The sequence below is a fragment of the Pangasianodon hypophthalmus genome, chromosome 28, assembly GCF_027358585.1.
Source record: "Pangasianodon hypophthalmus isolate fPanHyp1 chromosome 28, fPanHyp1.pri, whole genome shotgun sequence".
NCBI lineage: Eukaryota > Metazoa > Chordata > Actinopteri > Siluriformes > Pangasiidae > Pangasianodon > Pangasianodon hypophthalmus.
Window position 1 is genome coordinate 12,145,807 of NC_069737.1, and position 23,867 is coordinate 12,169,673.

At 37.9% G+C, this 23,867-nt stretch overlaps 1 protein-coding gene across 11 annotated transcripts in view; it reads left to right on the forward strand.

The window, feature by feature from the left end:
- limch1a (LIM and calponin homology domains 1a) overlaps positions 1-23,867 on the forward strand; it is a 62,006-nt gene that overhangs the window by 6,209 nt on the left and 31,930 nt on the right. For 10 of the 11 annotated variants that reach the window (XM_053230827.1, XM_053230823.1, XM_053230826.1 and 7 more), the window contains exons 2-11: positions 13,085-13,155; positions 15,727-15,796; positions 16,670-16,776; positions 18,283-18,313; positions 18,446-18,556; positions 18,741-18,942; positions 20,752-20,968; positions 21,207-21,383; positions 21,847-22,182; positions 22,989-23,267. In XM_053230827.1, the coding sequence (XP_053086802.1) occupies positions 13,085-13,155; positions 15,727-15,796; positions 16,670-16,776; positions 18,283-18,313; positions 18,446-18,556; positions 18,741-18,942; positions 20,752-20,968; positions 21,207-21,383; positions 21,847-22,182; positions 22,989-23,267 (1,601 nt within the window). The remainder of the gene's footprint in view (positions 1-13,084; positions 13,156-15,726; positions 15,797-16,669; positions 16,777-18,282; positions 18,314-18,445; positions 18,557-18,740; positions 18,943-20,751; positions 20,969-21,206; positions 21,384-21,846; positions 22,183-22,988; positions 23,268-23,867) is intronic. The other variant, XM_053230830.1, reaches the window with a different exon arrangement.

The following is a 23,867-nucleotide window of genomic DNA, read 5'->3' on the forward strand; positions in this document are numbered from 1 at the left end:
ATTATGTAGAGCATCTCCCATGCAACTTCCTGTGTAAGCTGTTACTATTCAAACAATAATGTATTAGAATGAGTGCATTAATATAAACCTGTAATTTGAATTGCAGCCAGAAAGACCTATGGTCAGTTCTGCAGTTATAGGAAAGTAATCAACACTTTCTGACCAATCAGATTCGAGAATTCAACAGCGCTGCGGTGTCAAAATATCTTCAAATGAATTACGCCACAATGCGGCAAATGGCCAGCCTTGTTTGTTAATAACAGTGGCAAGCAGTGGATAATGCATTAAAATATCATTTTGTATAATTGTGATGCTAAAGAATTTTTTTTCACACTACTGTTTGCTGGAATCCTGTTAGAAAAACTACATTTCAATGCACATCAATGCACATCAAAATAGTTTCCTGATATTATTGCATTATATTACATATAACAGCAACCCTTAATTAGTAGGTTTCATTTATCAGTCACTTTTTTAGCCTCCTCTAACACAAGATTGGGTTGAATCCCAAATGCTGGGGGATTGTTTTTTTTTTGAATCACACTACTGCCCACTTCTGAAGAAATTCTGACCAATCCTGCCCACTCTAGTAGTTATTTTTGGCCAGAGTGTTTTCTGATGAGCTTGGTTTGTTCTATATCCCGCTATATATATATATATATATATATATATATATATATATATATATGTATATATATTAAATATATTAAAAGCAATTTAATCCGCAGAGACCCTGGCCAGGATGAAACATTAGCTGAAGATGAATAAATGTACGTGGTAAAACTGCACCACGCCACATCCAACATGCTCACATGTTCATCAGCGTGGTTTTTCTTTGTACCGTGAGCTACATATCGGACCAAAGACTTCCTGCAGCTTTTGTATGGGGTCCTTTGGGTCTCGTGCTCAATACATGGGAGATGACATAATTACTTTTAATCTACACAGTGCACAATGTGCTTAATAGTCCACCATTCGAGATTTGTGACTCAATAGGTTCATGCTGCAAAAACTACTTACGTGAAATAGCACTCTTTTTTAAAATTGAAAATTGATGCAAAATAAAAAAAAAAAGAATAGCTATAGTTAGCGAGACAGGCAGCGGATATTTAGTTTGCCTTTATTTTGATTTTGTCTGGTTGGAATTGAACAAATCAGGGCTTGAAATGCAGTTTAGACATGTAGTTTCCGACCTCTGACTAGAAAAACAAAGAAAACACTCTTGAACTCGGAATTCCTAGTTGTAAACTCAGGAAGGTCTCCTCAACCCCGAGTTCAGCAAGTGACATCAAATCAACATGGCTGCTCACAGCGTAAACAAAGCAGCACCTCTTACTTTGAAATGAGTTATACTTTATATAGAAGTATTTGCTTTAGATCAATCATTGACTATATAGTTTTGAGGTAAATATACATCATTCGTCAAAATTAGCTGGCTAGTTTGTAGGTAACAAAAGATGAACATGGAGGCGTCCATGTTTTTTTTCCCCCCACTTTGTAGCTTGAACACACGGAGGTCGAAAATGATATAATTCCGAGGTAAGCTGAATGCATCATTAGTTTAGATGTCTCATAAGCACAAGATAATATTCTCATGCTGTGACAGATTATCTGATAAATGTCAGTAATGTAGCAGTAATTGCAGTTGGTGGCCTTTAATATAATTAAACCGACATGAAATGCTTCAAAGAAATATTTTTAAAATAAATATTTAATATATTTTAAATGTAATCCAATGAAGCAATTAATTAAAAAATAGTCGATTAATGATTAATTGATTATCAAAATAATCCCTAATTGCAGCTCTGATATAAAGTATGTCATAAATGACATGCATTTATTTCATCAAATAAACATAAGGAAAAGTTTTGACTTGAAACCGAAAGTACTGTCAGAGAAAATTAATCAACGCCTTCTAACCAATCAGATTTGAGAATTCAAGAACACCTTTGGTATATCAATAATAGCATGCCTTTATGACTTGTTGGGACTTTTTGTATGCATACGCTGAGATTGTGTGCCTCTGATTTTGTCCCGAAATCCTGCTGCCTCTGTAATCAGTGAGCTCTCAAACAAGCAACAAGTAGCATATCTGTTACTGACCTGGAAAAAGCATTGATCTTAGTTTAGCGTCTCTATTTTGGGGAGCATGGAAAATGGCCCCAAGGAGTCTAGACCTTAAATGATTTGGTCTACTGGACCAAGAGTCAGAGGCCACACACACACACACACACACACACACACACACATACACACATGCTTATTTTAAAAGTTGCACATTCAGCATGCACTGTTACATAATCCTGAATTTTGCACATGCACAAGTATGTTGTGATCTGCTAAGTCCATTAACTTGCCCTTAAGTTTTATAGATGAGAAAGAAAGTGAGAGGACGGGAAAGGGTGGGCCTCCTGAAGGTCACATCGAGGTGTTCATGAAATGAAATAAATTTAGATGTGTCCGTGAAGACAATGCTTGGGTGTCAAATGTGTAGCTCTTACTCATTTTGCTTCCTAGCACAGTAGAGATAGTGAGAGAGAAAGACGGAGTGAGAGAACAGAGGTCCTGCTGAGGGAGGTTGAGAGGAGAGGGGGGGTGAGAATGTGGCGAAAGACAGAAAGAAAGAGGAGTAGTGTTGGGTAATTTGTTTGGGGGGGGGGGGGTTCCACATACTTTCGAAGTACACTGTTCCAGGCGTGTTTCCTGGCAACCCTGTGTGTGTGTGTGTGTGTGTGTGTGTGTGTGGGTGGGTGTGTGTGTTTGTGTGTTTGGGCATTTTAGCTATTTGGGGACCAACTAAATATGGGAAGACTGGACAGTTTGACATTGTGGCTGATCTCCATTAAGAACAGTGCTTTTTTAGGGCTAGGTGAAGCATGAAGTCAATGGAAATGTGTGTGTGTGTGTGTGTGTGTGTGTGTATGTGTGTGTGCGTGTGTGTGTGTGTGTGTGTGTGTGTGTGTGTGTTTTAGAGTATCAAGAGGGACTGGAACTGTTCCCCTTCTCGCACACAAAGATGAGTTGTCTTAGACAGATATAGCACTTATGTAATTGCATATGTAATTATGATAAGGACGTGTGTGTATGTGTGTGTGTGTGTGCTTATGTGTTTGTGTGTGAGAAACAGAGAGAGAGAGAGAGCGAGAGAGAGAGACTTTGTTTGCAGGTCTTTTTTGCCGGTACCCTGAAGTGGCTCATGTTAACGGATACACTATAATAGGTGTCTAAGCAACTGGTGCAATACAAAACACACACACACACACACACACACACACACACACACACGCCTACACAAACCCCTGAATTGTAACTGAGTCACTATATGCTGTCTTTACAGCGTTTATGCAGACAAACAGCTCTTTCTTATATCTTTTGGTCTATAAACAATTTTTTTCTCTCTAATTTTTTTTTTTTTCAAGTAATTTAACACACAGCTCCCAGCTGCAACTTAAATGCCTTCTAGCATGAAGTCAAATAACCATGTGTTTGTGTAGTTGTGTGTCCTCAGCCTGACAGAGCTTTATACTTTATTTTACAAGGCTCAAGATAAAATGAACCATTTAGTCAGGAACATTGCTGAGATATTATTAGACTGTTGAAAATATGAGTACTTTAAATCAGCCAGCTTAAGTAAATGCGGCACATTGTTATTGACTGAAAAGTAAGAGAAAAAGAGTAGATTCGTAAAACATGTAACGCTTTACATTAACATCGCTTAACTGACATTATTTTCCACGTTAGTTAATATGAACAAACCACAAACGTCAGCATTAATACACTGTCCCTAACATGGACAAAGTAACTAACAAACCAAATGTATGAACCACATTAACCAACATTCACAGCATCAGTGAATAAAATGAAGTCTGCAATGACAAACATAAACAATATCTTACTGAACATGTTTCTGGTTCATAACTGGCAAAATCCAGAACTGAGCCTGAAGCAAGATCAACCAAAATAATATGTTATATATAATATATTTATACCTTGAGACCAGAGTTCCGAGTTTATTATTAACATTAGGAAAATGTTAATTTATGTGTAGTCATGGATTAGAGTTAATGTAGATGTCAACATTTAAGCATCAATTAATACATGTAACCTACTTTGTTTACTTAAGGTTTATTAATGAAGTTATGTTAACTAATGCAGTAAATGACATTACTTAAGATAAGCTTAATGTAAAGTCTTAACGTAATAAGGTAGCTGGGGTGATTGTGATTACGCTTGTGCGATATGATTTTTTCCGTTTGTCATACACCATTTAAAAAAATTGCAATAATCTATTTAACTGTCCAGAACCAAGACGGGAAAAGAAGCATTTCCACCATAGTTTAAGAAGAGTATGAGAGGGTGTAATAATATTGTCAGTTTTGCAGTCGGGAGCTGCTTGCTGGCAGTGGCAATTGCGAAAACTCTACTGTATATAATGTGTTGTAAGCAGTAAATAAAATAATAATAATAAATAAACCCTAACAGTTACATTTTCAATATAATTCTTTTACAAATTGGGAGCTGTAGCTCAAATTGAACGCATCTGAGTGCTAAATAAATAAAGTTAAATGATTTTAACTATATATTTGTCTAATGTTAGCTATGTCTAATATACATTGATAGATTTTATTCGATATTGTTGTTGTTCCTCTTTCGGCTGCTCCTGTTAGGGGTTGCTAAAGCAGATCATTGGTCCACGTATTTGATTTGGAACAGTTTTTACGCCGGATACCCTTCCTGATGCAACCCTCCCCAATTTTTGTCCGGGCTTGGGACCGGCACTGAGAGCGCACTGTTGCGGTTGGTTCCCTGGCCGGGAATCGAACCCGGGCCACAGTGGTGTGGGCCTAACCACTAGTCCTCCAGGGACCATTTTATTTCATATTAATTAATTAGTTATAACTCAAAATATAACTATAAATATAATTCATCTTTCAGGCCTTTATCCAAATTCTTCCTTTGATCCTTGCTTCCTGTTTGTTCTTTTTCAGCCTGAGAATCAGAGAGAGCTTTAAACTTTTTGTGGTCTCTGAATACGTCTGTGATTTGTCTGTTTGGCTTAATCCAGGTCAGATGGCCTATTTTTCTGCTGTATTTTAAGACACATCAGAGACATTCTCACTCCTCCTCTCTGTGATAGCACTCATCCTGGGTGTGTTCCAAACACTAATGTTCGATAGAAAAACTCTTATTAAAATTCAGTTTAACAAGTAACAGGCTTTAAAAAAACATTAAGGAAACATGATGTTTGGAACAGTAAGCATAGGACAAAACTAGAAGTCACTAGAAAACAGAAGCTTTGTGCATTTGTACCTTACTAGCTAATCGATTAATACTAATCACACAGTAAGGAAACGAAAGATAATGTCCATCAAGTTTGAGACACGTCTTAATAAGGCTGGTGTTCTATTAATAACAATAACTAAAGATGGATTCTACTATTCAGGGCCAAGCAGCTGTGCGTTTTATAGCCAGACTGATATAAGAATCATGTCAGAGACCACATGCCATGTTTAAGTGTCATATTTAGTGTAGATATTCTATTGTGTTAGTAATTCCAGGCCTGACAGCCTCCTGTTTTGGAGTTTTGGTGGAGGCGTCCCCATTGATGCATTGGCTTCAAGTTGTACTTTTTTCAACGTAATCCATTTATTCAAATATAAAGTACATTAGGCATATATGTATAATCTTTTGTATTTATTGGTAGCTTGGTGGTTACATTTCTAGTGATCGCAAAATTGTGAATTCTGTCGTAAAATTGCCATAGGACCACTGTTTGCCCTTGAGCAAAGTGCTTAACGCTAACCTGCTTGGTTGTATACTTGGATTGTTTGCTTTTGTATCAGTAGCATATAAAAGCATCAGCCGAACAAATAAATGTAAACATATTGAGAGTGTTTTATTCCTGAAACTTCAACCCATAGAACCTAAACCAGTTGGGGCATGCAGGTTAGGAATATACATGTCTTAGCTTACTTTGTTTACTGTACTTATGTTTCATTAAGCTTAATGTAAAGTGTTAATGTTAAAAAAAAAAAGTAGCTGAAGTGATTGTGATTCGGTTTGTTTGATTTTTCTCTGCTTGCTATATACCATTTAAAAAAAAGTTGTAATAAACTATTAATTGTCCAGAACCGACAGCCTAAAAAAAAAAAAAAAAACAGGAAATGGAGCATTTCCACCATTCCAGGTTTAAGAAGAGTATGAGAGGGTGTAATAATTTTGTTCATTGTGCAGTCAGGAACTGCTTGCTGGCAGTGGCAATTGTCAAAACTGAGCTATATGTAATGACCTAAAACACCTATGCAAATCATTCCAGATTAATATGTCAGTTGGCTTATCTCCTGCTTTACTGTTTACTTTTTTGGCATATTGTTGAGTGATGAGTCATACTAGCATACTTCGATGATAAATTGCAGAGCTCCTATGTAAAATGCGTAAAGGGTGGCAGAACCTGGTAACATAATATACTCAGTGACAGGTTGGAGTGATGCGGGCTGATAAGCAGCGGAGTTGTTACCACCCTGAAGGATACAGATTTCCCCGGTGAGACCCGTGGCACACAGGAATAGGAGTCCAGTGTCAGTGCTATTTCCCCAAGCTCCAGTTCAGTCCAGCGCTTCCTCATTATGTGCCCAGTGAATGTGAAAGTAGAGGACAGTGAAGTGTTGGTGGTGAAGCACTGAATGGAAGGTCAGAATAAAGATCAGATAAACCAGCTATGCAAATGCAATAAAAGCTAGCTCTTTTGTCATGTAGCCAAGCCCGTTTAACCCTAATCCGTCACATTGTCAACCTTTTCCTCTCCTTATTGTTATGTTGTTTGTAGTTAAATTCCTGAAGAATTGTGTATAGCTTAAAGTTATAGCTTTACCTCTGATACTGGAGACTCCTTCCATAAACACCTCCTCCATAAAATGCTCCGTCACCATATCAATGATCACACATGTTTTTTAAATCTGTTTATGTGGATCATCTGCTACACACGTCCCCGTGTACGTTGATAATATAGAAACAATAATATTAGAACGAGTGCATTAATATAAATCTTAGAAAATTAGTCAACACCTTCTGACCAATCAGAATTGAGCATTCAACAGCACTGTGATATGAATAACTACACCAATTATAACAACCTCGAGAGCAGTTGCTTGTGCTAGTGTGTGCTAATAACTTCTGTGTGTGTGTGTGTGTGTGTGTGTGTGTGTGTGTTGGATTGTCAGCAGCAGCTGTGCAAGCTTGCCTTCATGGCATTAACAACTTTGGCTGGCACCAGAAATTTCATTTGGTTCTTCCTGTCTCACTGCCAGTCACATTACATGTAGTCCTATAGTTGTCAATTAACTGTGTGTGTGTGTGTGTGTGTGTGTGTCTGTGATTTTGCTGACCTACTTGCAACTTTCATTACTTTTTGGCTTTGTTTGATGTAAAATAAATACTGGAATGCGTAAGAGTTATTTCTGACCTCATGACCTGCAAAACTGCTTAACTGTAATCCAGACCGTGTGTGTTTGTGTGTTCGTGTGTGTGTGTGTGTGTGTGTGTCTGATTTTGTTGATGGATAAATTAATAAAAGGAAAAAGAATTATGTCGCCTGTTAGAAAAGTCAGCGTTAGAGAGGTTCTTTGAATGTCTGTGTGTGGGTGCATGTATGTGTGTGTGTGTGTGAGCATGAGACCTAATTTCCGTTTTAGCCCTGGTTTCCCTCCAATATATTAATTCCCAGCTCTCTCTTCTCTGGGTGATAGAAAAGAAAGTGACCTGATTCCAGCGCTAGAATCGAGTGTTAGTGCTTAGCGCAGTCAGCAGCTGCCAACCTACACACCAGGAAATGAATCCCAGACCGAGGCTTACATAAACCTCTGCATTAACAAAGTCTGTATGAAACTAATATGGAATATGATCCATATAAAGCCTATTTTATTAATGTAATGGAAACCTAACAGGGCGATAAAGAATAATGATGTATACACCTATACACACATACACATTGTGCTGCTTGGCTTTTGGGCAGTTCTGTGATGTGATTTTAGAGGGATTGTAGTACATAATAGTGAAATAGTGAGGTATGACTGCTACTTCATTAGCAGTTTTTATATATAGTATATTAAATAAGAACACCTGTACCACTGCACATTAATGCTTAGTCAAAACTATGTGAGCAGTGCAAAACTGGACAGATGAAAATGGAAAAGTTTGGGGAATATTTTTCCATTTCCATTTATCAGTTGTCCAGTGTCAGTCTCAGGTTCCTATTTTCAGCTGACAGGAGTGTGGTCTTCTGCTGTTGTAGCTCATCCGCCTTGAGGTTTAAGGTGTTGTGCATTCTGAGATGCTTTTCTGCTCACCACGGTTGTATAGAGTGGTTATTTGAGTTACCATAGACCCAAATGAGCAAACAAACAAAAAAACATATGTGACATACCAAATTTAAAAAGTTATATTTAAAGTGTGCTATACTTAACAATATTGTCCATAGTGTCCAATTTTGTGTTGCCAAGTTACACTGGATTTATGCTAAGCAAAAATTCTACATATCAATATCAAAGCCAAAAAAAAAAAAAAAACAGAGAAAACTATTGTTGACTATGTGCAGTTGATGTTTAAACTAAATCTAAAATTAGACAGACAAATGCAGACAAAATTCATGTTGGTGTACTAACATGGCAGAACAGGATTTCTTGAATCACGTTGGGAATTGTCCTCTTGACATCATCCAGAGTTGGGTGGTTACTGAACTATTATCAAATGTAAATCACATGCAAACTTCCTCTCAGGCACTTGATCTCAGCCCATCTGCAGAGAGAATGGGAGAATCATTATCAATCATTATAAAACACCCAGTGGACAAGTGTTTCATCAGCAAGTGGTTCTCAGTAGTATTTTTTATAAGAATATGTGCTGCAAGAAATCGTTTAATATTTGGTTTTCTGCCTTAAAATAAGTAATAAAGTGACGTTATGAGATTATACGTTGCCACAATGTCACATTTTGGTTATCAAATTAAAATACATAAACACAAGTTTGTTCTGTTTCAGTTCCACAAAAGATCAATTAACAATGAAGTACTGTCTGCTTTCGTAGTTACTTTACTTTCTGTTGTACATTATTTGCAACATTAAACGTATAGAATGTTCTCCACTCTGACTGTTAGACACATGATGCAAATGTAGAATGTTTTTTTATACCACAGCGCCGTTGATGAATTTTCTATAACAGGAGCTTTGACAGTAGATCCAATTACAATTCAAACCCCAGATTTATATAAATATGCTTATTGTAATATGTTAGATAGTAATATTTCATTCACAGGGACTTGTTTGGCATACGATCTACATAATCTTCTAATTATTTAAGTTTATACAATTGGGAAAATAAATGGAAAATACATGGAATATTTGGTAATATTTGCATTTTTATGAAATACAATATTCGGTAATTCAGCAATAACACTGTTTAATTTTAAGCCCCCAACCACAACTGCATTAAAAACATTGACAACTTCTCATCTAACTACCGAGTTGTTTAAGCTACCAAGCTAAGCATCGTTACAATTAACCTTGGTAAGACAACACTTTGAAAAGCTTTGAATGTCCTTCTTTCATGTAAAGCAGACAAGAAAGTGTGAGATTAAGATTGAATGGAGAAAGAGAAATGAGACGTGTGGGTAGACAAATCTGCTCAACGGATATTGTGCTATATGAAAGAACAATAGTGTATTCTTTGCAGTGAGACGTGTGTGTGTGTGTGTGTGTATGCATTCTTTCTTCTGTGCTGTTTGCTTCCCGAGTAACTGTTTTTGTACTTTGTGAATACACATATTTCTACCAAAGAGCAAACGAACGTTCATTTGTGACCATTTTCATTTCTTACAGACAAAGGAACAGTGATGCATGCAAAATTACCAAATATATATATATATATATATATATGTATATATATATATATATATATATATATATATATACACAAAGATGTATATTTAGAATTTGATTTAAATCATGGCATTTTTTAAACCTCATCCAAGTTAAGGTTTAAATATTTAACCCTTCCTGTTTGTATAAAACCATGTGGTGTGTGTTTATGTGTGAATGTGGATGTTTGACTACTTAGAAAATCCAATGATCTTACATTATATACAGTGTATGAGTTCATAATACTGTATATATTTATCAGTTTGTTTTAGACATACAGAATCCTTTTTCACATAGACGTCCTTTGCTCAAAATATGCACACACACACACACACACACATACTGTACATTCATACAGAGATTTGTTGTACTAGTATATTTGTGAGCATTTCGTTCTTACTTAGAGTAAGTAATTCTCTTAAACCAGCAGTAATCCTAAATTCTTTAATTCTTATAAGAGTTTATCAGTCCTGGCTCTGTGCTGCACATTTTAGGCCATCTGACTCAACTAATCAGCTCATTCTCATGGCCTTAAAGGCTTTGGCTGTGTCCCAAAAGCTTCTTGTGTAGTTAGTGTTCTTACTAGAATGTCATCCATTTTGAGAAACGTTCCATGGAAAGTGATAAAAGCTACCAATTCCCCAAAAGCCCATGCATATTATATATCACATATTATATTATATTATATTTACTCCATTTTTTCATGGTAATTAATTAATTTCATTTGTTTTACTGTGAGCTCACGTTGTCATTATCCCATGAGAATAAATGTAATTTTCAGGATAATATAGGACAGGATAATATTCTCTTATAACTTTTTTTCCTGAGATCATTACATAAACTACTATGATCATACTATGTATGATTTTATACTGTATTCACACACATTTAGAATAGACACTTGATTTGAAAGATAGCTACATAACACAATCATTACATCTTATATAAACTCATGGGTATTCATAAATGTTTTTAATTATTCTTAATTTACGTTGTGCTTTTTTTTTAAATTGCATATTTGATTTTACTCAGAAAGATGAAACTGCTGCTGTAATCAGAAAGACTATCCTGTTGCTCATCCCAGGATTCTTCTTCTTCTTCTTAGTACTGTTTGTCTTTCCCTGATTCTTTATATGTGCACTGTAATAATTAATAATCACACTCTCTGGTGTCACCCAGAAGATAATGGGTTCCCTATGGATTTAAGTCAGGTTCCTCTTAAGGTTTCCTTCTTGTGTCGTCTCTGGGAGTTTTTGTCGGCCCTGGTTTGCTCATTAGGGATGTAAATCTACATCCGGGTCTCTGTAAACCTGCTTTGTGACAATGTCTGTTGTTCAAAGCGCCATCCAATTAAAGTGCAAGGTCAATTCATATTAATTGTTATGACTGCTATGATCTCAAATGAACTATTGTTATCGTCTTGGGTGATCGAAGGTATGTTGTGTTGAAATGTCTTCAAAATCGGAAATCAATATCATCAATGTTATCTTGTGATAGTGATATAAATAAATCTTTTAATGCTCCCACAATAGTCACAACTGAGACACAAGCTAATATGTTTTGACTGGACTGTCAGAATGACCTCATATTAAACTTATGCTATTATTGTGAGTACATCTGGTACTTACAAGTATAGAAAGGTGAGGACACACATACATACACACACACACACACACACACACTCACACGCGCACATGTCCGCTCCCGGGGCTAGGTGAAGGACACGAGACAATAAGTGACCTTTTAGTGCTTGAAATAGACCTCAGCTGTTTTACACTCTGAGAGGAAGTGAACATGTGTCTGTGTGTCTTCCTCAAAGCTCTATGTTTAAAACAAAGAGAAAATAAGTGGATATTTGAAAAGCTCAAATTCTAGCTCATTTTGCTTTTTTGTGATAAGTATATTGTTATAAAATACTTACTTATGTGTCTCTCTTACAAAAAGCTGAGAAACATTACTGATCAATACATGTTCACTCAAGAGCATTTCATTTGTCAACTAAGATGGATCAGGCTGATATAAATGTGTGTCTATGCCTGCGTTTGTGGTTATAGTTTTATTTATGTTCTCAAATTATGCTCTCAAAAAAAATTAAAAAACTTAAAAAAAAATTTAGAAACATTCTCAACAATTAAAATCTGTTTCCTGATTACTAAATGTTCTTCATTAATTTATTACATTAATTCAACACATCAAATCCATTAGAAACTTATCAAAGAGTTACAGATTCATAAAACCCGTGTGTGTGTGTGTGTGTGTGTGTGTGTGTGTGTGTGTGTGATTTTAAGGTCGTTGTGAGAATGTCCCTATGATAATAGTAATAAGATTTGGCTGGTTTTTGGCTGGTTCTCACAAAATATTCTTAATTTTTGAAATAAGAATAAAAGATTTTTTTTTGTTTCAGAGGTTAAGGTTTGGGTTAGGAGTTAGATGCAGGAAATTGATTGTATGATATGTAAGGAATAATATATAATTGGTTGTGCCGTTACAGGAAAATAATCAACGACAGGGTGGTCTGAAGTGGAGTTACTGTTACCACCATGAAACTGATTATTTTCCAGTAACAGCATGTCCCATGTTTTATTCCTCTTATACCTCTTTAATATGCTAATGATTACTTATTTTATTTATTAAAGAACATGATGTATATTTTATCAGTTTATAGTCATATTGAATTTTGTGAAACAAGTTATTTCCTGTTATGACTTACATTATAAGAGCTATAAACAATTGTTTGCTCTTCAATCTCTCTTTTTTACTCTCTTTAAGTTAATAATAAGACAACAAATGTGGATTTTCATGTTATAGAGAAATCACAAAGCTGTCTGTCCTGAAAAACCTGAAAGTTACAGCTTTACCTTTGAGGTTGAATAGTACTGACATTGGAGACTCCTTCTAAAAATGCTAAACAATCTGCACCGTATCAACAATCACGTTTTTTCTTTTTCTTTTTTTTTTTTTTTGAATCCATGAATCCAATCAGAATTATGCATTCAGCAGCGCTGTTATATAAACTGAGCTATTCACCATACAGGATTTTGTTATAGTGGACATTTCATAATAATGTCATCATAATAGTGAAAAAAAAAATGGATTGCTTGATTTTCTATAAAAATGAAATTATAAGAAACAATACAGCTTAGCGACAAAAATTCTGCATTTCCAATTTGTAGGCAGTGACGGGGAGAACGTTTGGTGAGAAGGACTTCAGGAGCAGTCTGGAGAATGGCATTCTACTTTGCGAGTGAGTCTTTTCACCAATACATTACTTGAAAACTGGTAAAAATATGCATGATTTCCTTTAAAGTGATCTCTTTCTTTGACTGGAATAACATAAAGGTACACTGAATTAAAATGTGGACCAAACTTGAGTAGACGATTAACCCTTATGCATTATTTGGGTGAAAGTGACTTATTTTCAGTTCTTTTTAACAGTTCATACTTTTTTTTTTGTAATATCATAAGCATCATCAGTAGCCTCCATCTATAACACCTACCAACTTCACTGTTACTCACCAACAAACATCTGATCAGACATTAAGATATATTTTGTACCAAATGTTTCATTCTCCTCCTTCTCCCTGTAATTTATTTTTCTAGATGGCAAATATGGACATAATTAACACCCATAGATTTTCATAGGCTTTTAACCATGGTTTCTATTCAAAAAAATTGTAATTGGTCATATTGCATGGTGATTTTGGGTGTCTATTCCTATATATTGTGTATATACACTATATTGACTCCTAACCATCATATCCATATGTGATTGTTGAGCATGCCATTCCAGATTTAATCCCCCCTTTTGCTGCTATAACAGCCTCCACTCTTCTGGGAAGGCTTTCCAGTAAATTTTGGAATGTGGTTATGGGGATTTCTGCCAATTCAGCCACAAGAGCATTAGTGATGTGAGGTATTGATGTTGGATGAGGAGGCCTGTTGTGCAGTCGGTGTTACAGTTCATCCCAAAGATGTTCAGTGGGGTTGAGGTCAGGGCTCTGTGCAGGCCACTCAAGTTCTTCCAGACTAACCTTGGCAAGCCATGTTTTCATGGACCTCGCTTTGTGCACAGGGGCATTGTCACGCTGGAACAGGTTTAGTCCTCTTAGTTCAAATGAAGAGAAATCTTAAAGCTACACGATTCAAAGACATCCTATACAATTGTGTGCTTCCAACTTTGTGGCAAAAGTTTGGGGAAGACCCACATATGGATGTAGTGGTCAGGTGTCCACATAGTATATGTATAATGATGCAGATTACGTCTCATGTTAGTATAGTTTTATTTCACCATCAGGAACGGTAGGAATCACCTGGATATCTGATTGTGTGTGCAACCGCCTGCGAGACCTTTCAACAATGTCATATATCAGTCCTGTGAAATCTACCCTGTGTGCTGGGGTTGATTCAGATCATTCCCTTACAAGCTGGACAGCTGTGCAGTGCAACAAGGGGCACAGGAAGGTGTGGCCCACTGGTATAAGACCAAAACACATTAAACAGCTGGAATTAAGGTTGGTGCATCCGGCTCTCGAGTTCTTCTTACCGGTTCTGAGATGTTACCTTGTTCTGGTTTGCTCAGACAATATTGTGAAGATCAGCTACCTCAAGCATCCATCCAGCAGAGCTCCACAATCTGCTATATGCTTTCCCACCTTTCCCACTGTTGCACAGAATTTAGAGGTAGGCCACAGCGTTCTTTATGTGGCCCCATGTTTGCTGGGTTAGGGTTAGTTTCATCTACTGCTTCTGTTAGTGGTCGGAACACCCTGGCAGCTTCCTTCCCATGCAGATCTGTTGTCCCAAATGGATGAAGAGATTTGATACCATTAACCCTGTTCACTTGTGCCTGTGGGTTTGGCTTCTCAGACTGAATTGCCAACTGAGGTAACACTCCTGAATACAGGAAACAATGCTGAATGCAAGAGCCCCTAGTACATGGGTCTTGAATGCCTGTGTACCGTTATGGGTGTATACTCCTTCTGCTGCATCCTTGAATTGCTCTAGTCCCAAAAAAGGGACTGCTAAACTGTTGCAAGTCGCCTTTATCCTATAGGTGTTTGTGGTACCCATCGCGGTGCATCACAGCTGCCCCAATGAAAGGGGCGAGGCACCTCCATTTGCCACTATTTCTTAAGACCTTGCCATGCCTGGTGCACATCGCAGTACTACAGTACTATTTAGACTGATTCTCAGAACAACCTTTCAGCTGTAAGAAAGGAGGGGGTCTCTCTTGTCTAAGCAGAGGCTGACCTAGTGGGTGGTGGACTTCCAGTGCTGTGAGTGCTCTGGTCATCTCTGAATAAGTTTTAGGTTAGTCACAATGTGAGTCCTGTTGCCCATGACATCATTGGCATACGTTATCCAACTGATTCTTACCGCCCCTGGGTTTCTCGTCATTTGGAATAGAAGGCTGTTTGAGCGCAGTATTCATTGGAAATACTGTGTCATATGTCACTATGTGAATGTTGAAAGGTCTCGGCAATCATGTACACAAGAAGTTATCCAGGCAGTTCTCGTTGAACCATAGGTAAATATTGATTTGCTGCAACACAATGTATAACAGAGTAGGTTAAAGTCAACTACATTTGTATGCCTTCGGTTTTTTGCAATGTTTGACTTTGAAAATTAAAACACACACACACACACATATATATTCATATATTCATATATATATATATATATATATATATATATATATATATATATATATATATATATATATGCCACACATATCATATACCTGTGAATTTCTAATCACATATATGCATCAGGGTTTGTTTTGGAGTTTTAATGTTCAAATGCTCATCAATTGTAGGTTGCTGAGTTCCATCAAACCAGGACTTGTGAAGAAGATTAACAGACTCCCAACCCCCATTGCAGGACTGGTGAGTAGAAACTATGGATGCATCGATACCCATAGCATGATCGTTTACTTATATTTGAAAAAAAATGCAATGATACCTATATCCGATACCACGTTATATTATGTGCAGTCAGTGTACAGTGCCATACAGTGTAAAATACAGCCATACAGTGTACAGTGCCATACTGCATGCTAAACATATTTCTGCAACATAAATCTCAGCATGAGGATTTCATTGCTAGAAGCACACAGCAGTAACCACTGCTGCAGAAACACTGGTGAGAAAAATATCTACAGACAATGCTAGGTGAGCAAAAATAACAGCGCTTACCCAGTATGTTGTTCTTGATGATCGGCTACTGTGGGGCGTTGAATCGGAATCAGGGGATTCTGATGCAATGAAAACAAAAAAACAAGCTGTTATTCACTGGCCCACTGTCTCATGTCACGTTTTTATGTTATTGTAATTATAGCTGGTGGATCACTACAGACAAAATAGGCTTAGTAATTAAGGCTGAAGAGCAACCAAACTCTTCTTTTGTTTATAGGGTGCTTTACACCCTGTTTTAGGGGGGTGTGTGGGGTGGGGTTTGTGGGGTGGTGTCGTCGTCGGTGGGGGATTACTAGGTGCTTATAAGCATGATACTTCGATGTTGGTACTGGTATTTGGCGAACACCAAAAAACATACCCGTACTTGTACTTGTAAATGGTATCGATTCAGCCCTAGTAGAAACATTTTTAACACACATATTGGTTAAAAAAAAAGTGCTTAGTAAAAATCTCCGTACAGCTACATACTGTACATAAACTCTCTAAGATGCAGTGTATGATGGCCTGGTGTAAGCAGTGTGTGTGTGTCTGTGTGTGTGTGTGTGTTGTATTTTGCTCTCCCAGGATAATCTCACCATGTTCCTGAGGGGATGTGAGGAGTTAGGACTAAAGGGATCACAACTGTTCGACCCAGGAGACCTGCAGGACATGTCTATACGCGCCAACCTAACGTACGCATTGGAGTGTGTGTGTGTTACTTCACGGCCAAACAGCGATGGGGCTTCTTTAGGGAACCTTTTAAAGAGCCAACACATGTTTGCAGCAATTTAATAATAATTTTATTGTAATGACTAGCTTTAGCAATGATCTAATAATTTCTTTGCAATTGGCAGTAAAACCTTTTTTCTACTCAGACCACTGATGTACATTTGCAGTATTTAACTGTAGAACTCATGTCATATTTTAACGGCAATCATGACAATAAAGTCAGTTGCTCAAACTGTTGCCATGGTGATGAAATAGCGCCATTATTTTTTGTTATGTATGAACAGAGCAACCCTGATCCAATTCTGAAACAAGTCTCGCCTGAAAATATCACAGAATTTCTTGTAGTATGATGTAAAGTAGGTCATGCGAAGTTGCCAAAACAGCAGCGAGTAGCTAGGTATTTAGCAATGCACATGTGGGAATTGCTATCATTTAAGCAGTGTGGAAATACTACACACTAAATTAGGAGAAAAGCAAAATGGCAGACTACAATGCATGTAAACCAAGTCATATCAATGATCATGGGTTTCTTCCTAAGGGGTAGTTGAGTGTTTGAGCAATTTCAGGTGCTATTCTGGTGTAATTTTATGATTTCTGCTGTATTTTCATTATTCCTGTCAGAAGTTAGCAGTTGTCTCATGCTCCGATATCACAGGGAGACCTTGCTAGTGCAGTTACAATGCCATTTAATAGGAGAAAAAAATTCAGGGATCTCGAACATAACCGGACCTGCCAAATATTGCACATTTTACATAGAAACTTTTTTGAATTCTACGATATTAACTGACACTCGGAAGCCCCGCCCCCTTTCCCCACAATCTCATGTTAGTCTCGTCTCCTTTCAATTTAAAGTGCTTGAAAGATGCTTTCTTGCTTTCTGTCAAGGTAAATTGAGAATGTTTATTAATGTGAAACAAAATCTATCAATCTATCTGACTTAGCTAACGTTAGACAAGATTGTAGTCAAGATCTCTACTATATTTACGATGGAATGCCATCGCAAAATTTTGCCAGAATATAGTCAAAAACTTTTTTTGGACAAATTTAAAAAAAGGTTAAATAGACTTACAACAAAGTATAAAAGCTTGGTACATGGTACAAATAATTTTAATAGTTTTGATATTTAGAAAGAAGTTTAACCAAAAATTCCTTTCAGAATTGAATGATGAAATAAATCTTTTTGCAGAAGGTCAAATATTGGTTATAAATACTTATATGCAAGTCATTCTGGGTGGATTTTTCCTTTTCAGTACTAAGGTTTCATTGTTGGTATTAAAAAAATAATAGTGGTATTGTGCCATCTCTAGTGCACTGTAGTGATCTCTCACAGCAATGTTCATATGAGAAGAAACAATCTTTGTTGTTGCATTTGTGCTAGTTCGTGTCAGTGTGTGTGTGTGTGTGTGTGTGTGCAGTATTTTACAACGTCTGAGTATCTTATGTTAAATCTGAGCTTTACTCTCTTGTAGGGGTTCAGATTACAGTCGGAAGCTGAAGAATGTAAGTACAGTAGAGTTGCATGCATACACTGGTATTTTTCTGTGTATTTTCTTAAATGGTTGCTGTCCACTCCCTTTTATTTTATATGTGACTGTGTCTGTGTGTATTTTTGTGTGTGTTATGCCACTATAGGTGCTGATCACTATTTACTGGCTGGGCAAAACTGCAAACAGTTGTGCATCGTATAGTGGTCCAACGCTTGACCTAAAAGAGTTTGAAGGCCTTTTGTCCATGATGAGGAAGGTGAAGAAAGACCTGATCAATAACTTGTGAAGCTCCATCACAATAACACTCATAACAAATATGATTAACTCGTGGAACACATTACATATATATATATATATATATATATAGACTGCTCGCATTAATATAGAGATTTAAAGAATTGCTTACTCCAGTGTTTATAATAATGTGATTCTGTGTGCAGGAGTGTGTGAATGAGGAGCCTGACTCTCCTAAGCGCAGTGTACGGGACAGCGGATGCGTGGACAACTGGGAATCGGAACATTCTGATTCGTTGTCACCTCCGAGGCATAGACGAGAGGATTCCTTTGACAGCCTGGACTCCTTCAGCTCGCAGTCACAGCCCACACCTTCCCCCGATACTGTGCTCCGTGCTAACAGTGATGGTGAGACACACACACACACGCACACACACACACACACACACACAATTATCTGTACTTTTGTCCAGTTCACATCATGTGCTTTTCTTTCTGTTCTTGTCCTTTCTGCACCCCTGTCCTGTCATTGGTGTGTTACCTGATTGTGTTCACCTGTTCTGTGTCTCAGTATTGATTGGTTTGTCTATTTATACCCAGCCGTTTCTTTGTTTCGTTACAAAGTGTCTTCATTCGTTTCTGTGTCATTTAGTTCTGAGGCCTGTTTTCTTGTTTCCTGGTTGTTGACACTTGCTTGCGTATTGACTTCTCATCATGGCTTACCCTTGTGTGATGTTGCCCATCTGTGTTCTGACCCCTGACAGTGATTTTCTGATTCCCTGTAATAAAGCAAATGCTGAGTTGAGGCACTTATGGACATTATGTATAACAAATAACCAAATAGTGTTTTCAGTATTCAAATAATGGCACCTCAAACAGTTACCTGGATATTCCAATACCCACGAACATTCCTAATATGGCTATATTATGTGCTTTTATTTCCTAGATCATAGAAGTGTGAAAATTGTATTTTTATCTTAAGAAAAGACAATCGCAAGGAGGCAGTATTATAAGTTCACCTTAATATTGCATTTTTTGGAATACATTTTATTTATTTATCCATAGCAGTCCAGTGTTTTCTTGTCACTGATGTCACTGATATTTTCTAAGGGTTATTAGGAAATGCAACACACTGTTGGGCCGAATCTCAAATGGCTTCCTATGCGTATGACATAATGAAGTTATAGGACCTACACAGTGTAATATTTGTATTTTCAAAAGGCAATAAGTGAAATTTGCTTAGATTTAGCATCACTTTTAGGTTGCATGCTTTGTTTATTTTATAGTAATTAATCAGAGAATCGATAGGTATTTTAAAAACAATAAATAATGATATCTGCAGGCTAGACTTGGTTGACACACTGGGACACACACACACACACACACACACACAACTGACGAATCATGAAGTGTTACGAACATGTTAACATGCAACACACACACAGTGAGAGCATGAGAGTGCAGCTGTCAGCGTTATAGACACACATTACACACCCAGCTGTGCGAGTGACGATATGTCACAGAGTGTGTGAGAAGATTCACACGTGACACATGAGAAGTGTAAACTTCGTGTGATTTCACACAGTTGGTGCAGAGAGATTTGTGTATGTCTGTGTGAATTTGTGGTAAGCTGAACAGACTTGTCACATATACACACTATACTTCTATTATAACCACAGTAACCTTCCACTTTAACTACATATAAGGGACTATATAACTATAAGGGAACCTTTTGGCTTTGTTTATTTATTTATTTTTTTAATAGAAGCAGCAGTTTTCCTTCTGGGGACCATCTGAATGTCCCCACAATCTCTAAACTGTCAGATATTCTTGTTCTAATGGGGACATTCTAGTGGGGACCAAGATATAAAACATGCATATACAAATACACACACACACACACACACACTCACACACACAGTCATAACAGATGCCTCAGGCGGTCTGAATGGAGATGAGGCTGTACCAGTCTCAAATTGTTTTTGTGTTTTTGTTTCGTCTTTGTGTCTGCATGCTTCTTTCTTTGTGTTATGTCTCCTACTGGCTGCATTTTTAAACATACAAATGCATAAATGTGTGTGAGTGTGTGAGGTGTAAAACATTAACAAACAGTACGTTTATCATGTCTGAAAAGTAATTGGATGAATTCGTAACCCCTCGCCCTCTCTCTCTCTCTCTCCCTCTCTCTCTCTCTCTCTCTCTCTCTCGGTTTGTCAGATTTGGAGGGAGATCACAGAAAGTTGCCAGATGTGCTAAAAGACGACATGTCCGCCCGCCGTGTCTCCTATAAAGAGCCCCGTGCTGCGCTGCCTTTTAACCAGTACCTCCCCAACAAGAGTAATCAAAGCACCTACATGCCTGCTCAGCTGAGGAAGAGGAGGAGCGAACGTGAAGAAGAACGCAGGAGTGGCAGCAACTCCACATCCCCCGTTAGGTAACTTTGATAAACATTGATTTTTGCTTTTTGCAGGTAAAAAATAAAAGTTTCTTAAGACTTAAGGCTTGGTGTCACAGCTGTGGGTGGAGCGAAATGAAAAATCATTTACGCTGGTATACCACATATCAGAACACACACATAAACCACACACACACACACACACACACACACATATACACACCTACCAGAAAACACCGTTTCATCCTCAGTGTTTGTGTGCCACGTTCCCCTGCAGAGAGGAGTGTGTTGGCATTTCGAGCGAGACACCTCTTGCTCTCAACTCCCAGAAAACTGTGACCTGGGCAGTTGTGGGAGGGGCGGAGCCTCAGCTGGATGAGGCAGAGCTTAAGAAGATGAGAAAGCTAGAGAAGGCGGGTATTAAAGTGTTGCCTGCTTCTGCGCGATACAGCAGGTTAGAAGGACATTGTAGTGACATTCACTGACTAACTGGACTAATGGCATGAGGGTTTGTGTGTCGTACCTCACTAATTAAAGTACATGCAGAGACTCGTTGGATGTTATTGTGGCTTGTAGTGTGTATAGACGTTGCGTGGACATGCGATGGAGCGTTTTGAGGTGTGTTTAATAATCTGAAACATCTGAATTCTTCTTTTGGGAATGTAAATGATGCTGACCCACATTTCTGCATTATCTTTTGCATGGTGGTTTATTTTGCAAGGTTGTGTAGAGTCTTTTGTCATCCAGCTTTCTCATCAGTGTGGCACTAGAGAGCATTGCTGCATTGATTTTGGGTTGAACTGTAACCTTTGTCTAAAATAAAGGTGTGTCGCGTCATCTGGATGCAAGTTGTAAGATACTAACTTCGTCGTCACACTGCATTCCTGCTTGTGTTGTTGACACCAACCTTCGCTCAGTCCTAAGGTGACTGCTGTAGAGCCCGATCAGCCTAAATCTCCATCTCCTGACATCATCCGTCGATGTGATAACAACTTCCCGCGGGCTGAACACACTCACGAGTGGGACGAGGAGGATGATGAGGACGAAGAAGGAGATAGAAAGGTCCCAGATATCCAAAAGGATGACCTTGCGTCCCGGAGGGCACGCATGAACCAACCGAAACCCAATGTCGCGCATCAGTTCCTGCCAAGCTCGTGCAGCAGTAAGGACCGCGAGCGTTGGGAAGGAATCCGGCTTTCCTCCCAGCATGCTGTGCTGGAGATGTTGGAGAAAATGGAGCAGGAGAAGAAGAGGTGTGTGGTGTGAGAGAAGGCATGGAAGGGGAGATTGGGCAAATCGATGTGGCAGAAATACAATAGCAAGATACTTAGACGTGATGCATGTCAGTGTTTTGATTATTCTTTGACGTAGCCTTATATTTTGATGTTAGACAACAGGAACTTTTTCAGGAACTCTGCAACTTTTCTACAGCATTTTTCCACCAGAGGAATCAGGGCTAATTTTAGTTGCTGGGCTGAGGCAATTTTTTAGCTTCTTCTCCATAGTAGGTCATTTTCTGTGGACCTGGACCTAATTGGTCAAAGACAAGCTTTATAAAATTTCCATCCTACTTACTTTGCATTTAAAAAAAAAAATAGTGTAACTAACATAATATTAAAGTAAAATCAATGAACAACAGCACAACTTTATCTTCAGCATCCTCCATGTCTGCATTGATTCACTTCTTTTATTTTACATAATTATCAAGGTCTGTGCATAGCTGTGGAAATCAAAATCAGGAACTCGATCAGGAACTGTGTAGTTCTCATCCAGGAGACTTTCAGAACTCATTATTTCCTCAGAAGGTTTCAGGTCCTTGGTGGAAACATGCCTATAGTTTCTAGTAAAAGATACCTTTTTATTAAATATGACTTTCGTGCTTGAAAATGGTTAAAGGCTCTGTCCGAGGCATTCATGCACCCATTCATGTCCACTGTCTTCTTCTTTTCTGTCTATATGTGTTGAAAATGTGTGCTGGTGGTGGTGTTTTCTCTTCCGTCTGTACGTGGATTGTGCGATGGAACTTTTTAATGTGTGCCATTGCCACACTCCACCACAGTGAATCTGACACCACCTCCGCTGAGGTGCCAATTGTAACTCGCAAGGACAACCCCTTCCTAAGTACTCATGGGAGAAAGAAGAGTGAGGAGGAAGAGAGTGATGAGGAGGACAAGGGGCAGTCAGTTGTCCCAAACATACAGAAGGATGATCTTGCCAGGAGGCGAACTCAAATCGGGTCCCTCCCACAAAGGGATCCTCGTCAGTCATTGGCCCAGACAAGTATCACTCAATCAGACCTTGAGAAGTGGCAGAGACTTTCAATGACCATCGGAAACAGGTGCTTTAAAAACATATACAAATGCTCTCGATACACACAGGCACTAAAACACACATGCTGTCTCATACACAATCAGAAAAGAATATATTCTAGTCTCTTTCACTCTCAACAGTGAAATAATTTAAAAATGATTGTTCTATATGTGTCCTTGATGGTCTTCCGTATTTGTACTGTTGTTGGTAATTCTGTTGCTTAAAGAAGGAATAAAACACTTTTATTATAAAAGCAGCAAAGCAGAGTTACTCTGACCACCCTGAAGTTGATTATTTTTCTACAACAGCACATCCTGAAGGATTTTATTCCTTACTGAAGCATCAGCTCTACCTACATAACGATTATGAAAGACCACTGGGAACACAAATGTCACAAAATTTTAAAAGACTTACTATTTAACTGAGGGTGAACAAGACTGGGGTGCATTTTGTTTTATACCAAAGCAAGTTGCCAGTACTAATAATTTTTTTATTTATTAAAGAACGACACATCGCACTTTTTATCCATTTATAATTACAGTCTGTGGAACGTCCAGGAAAAAAGGAGGCTCGTTCCTGTTATCACTTATGTTATAGCAGCTATTAACAGTCGTTTCCTCACCAGACT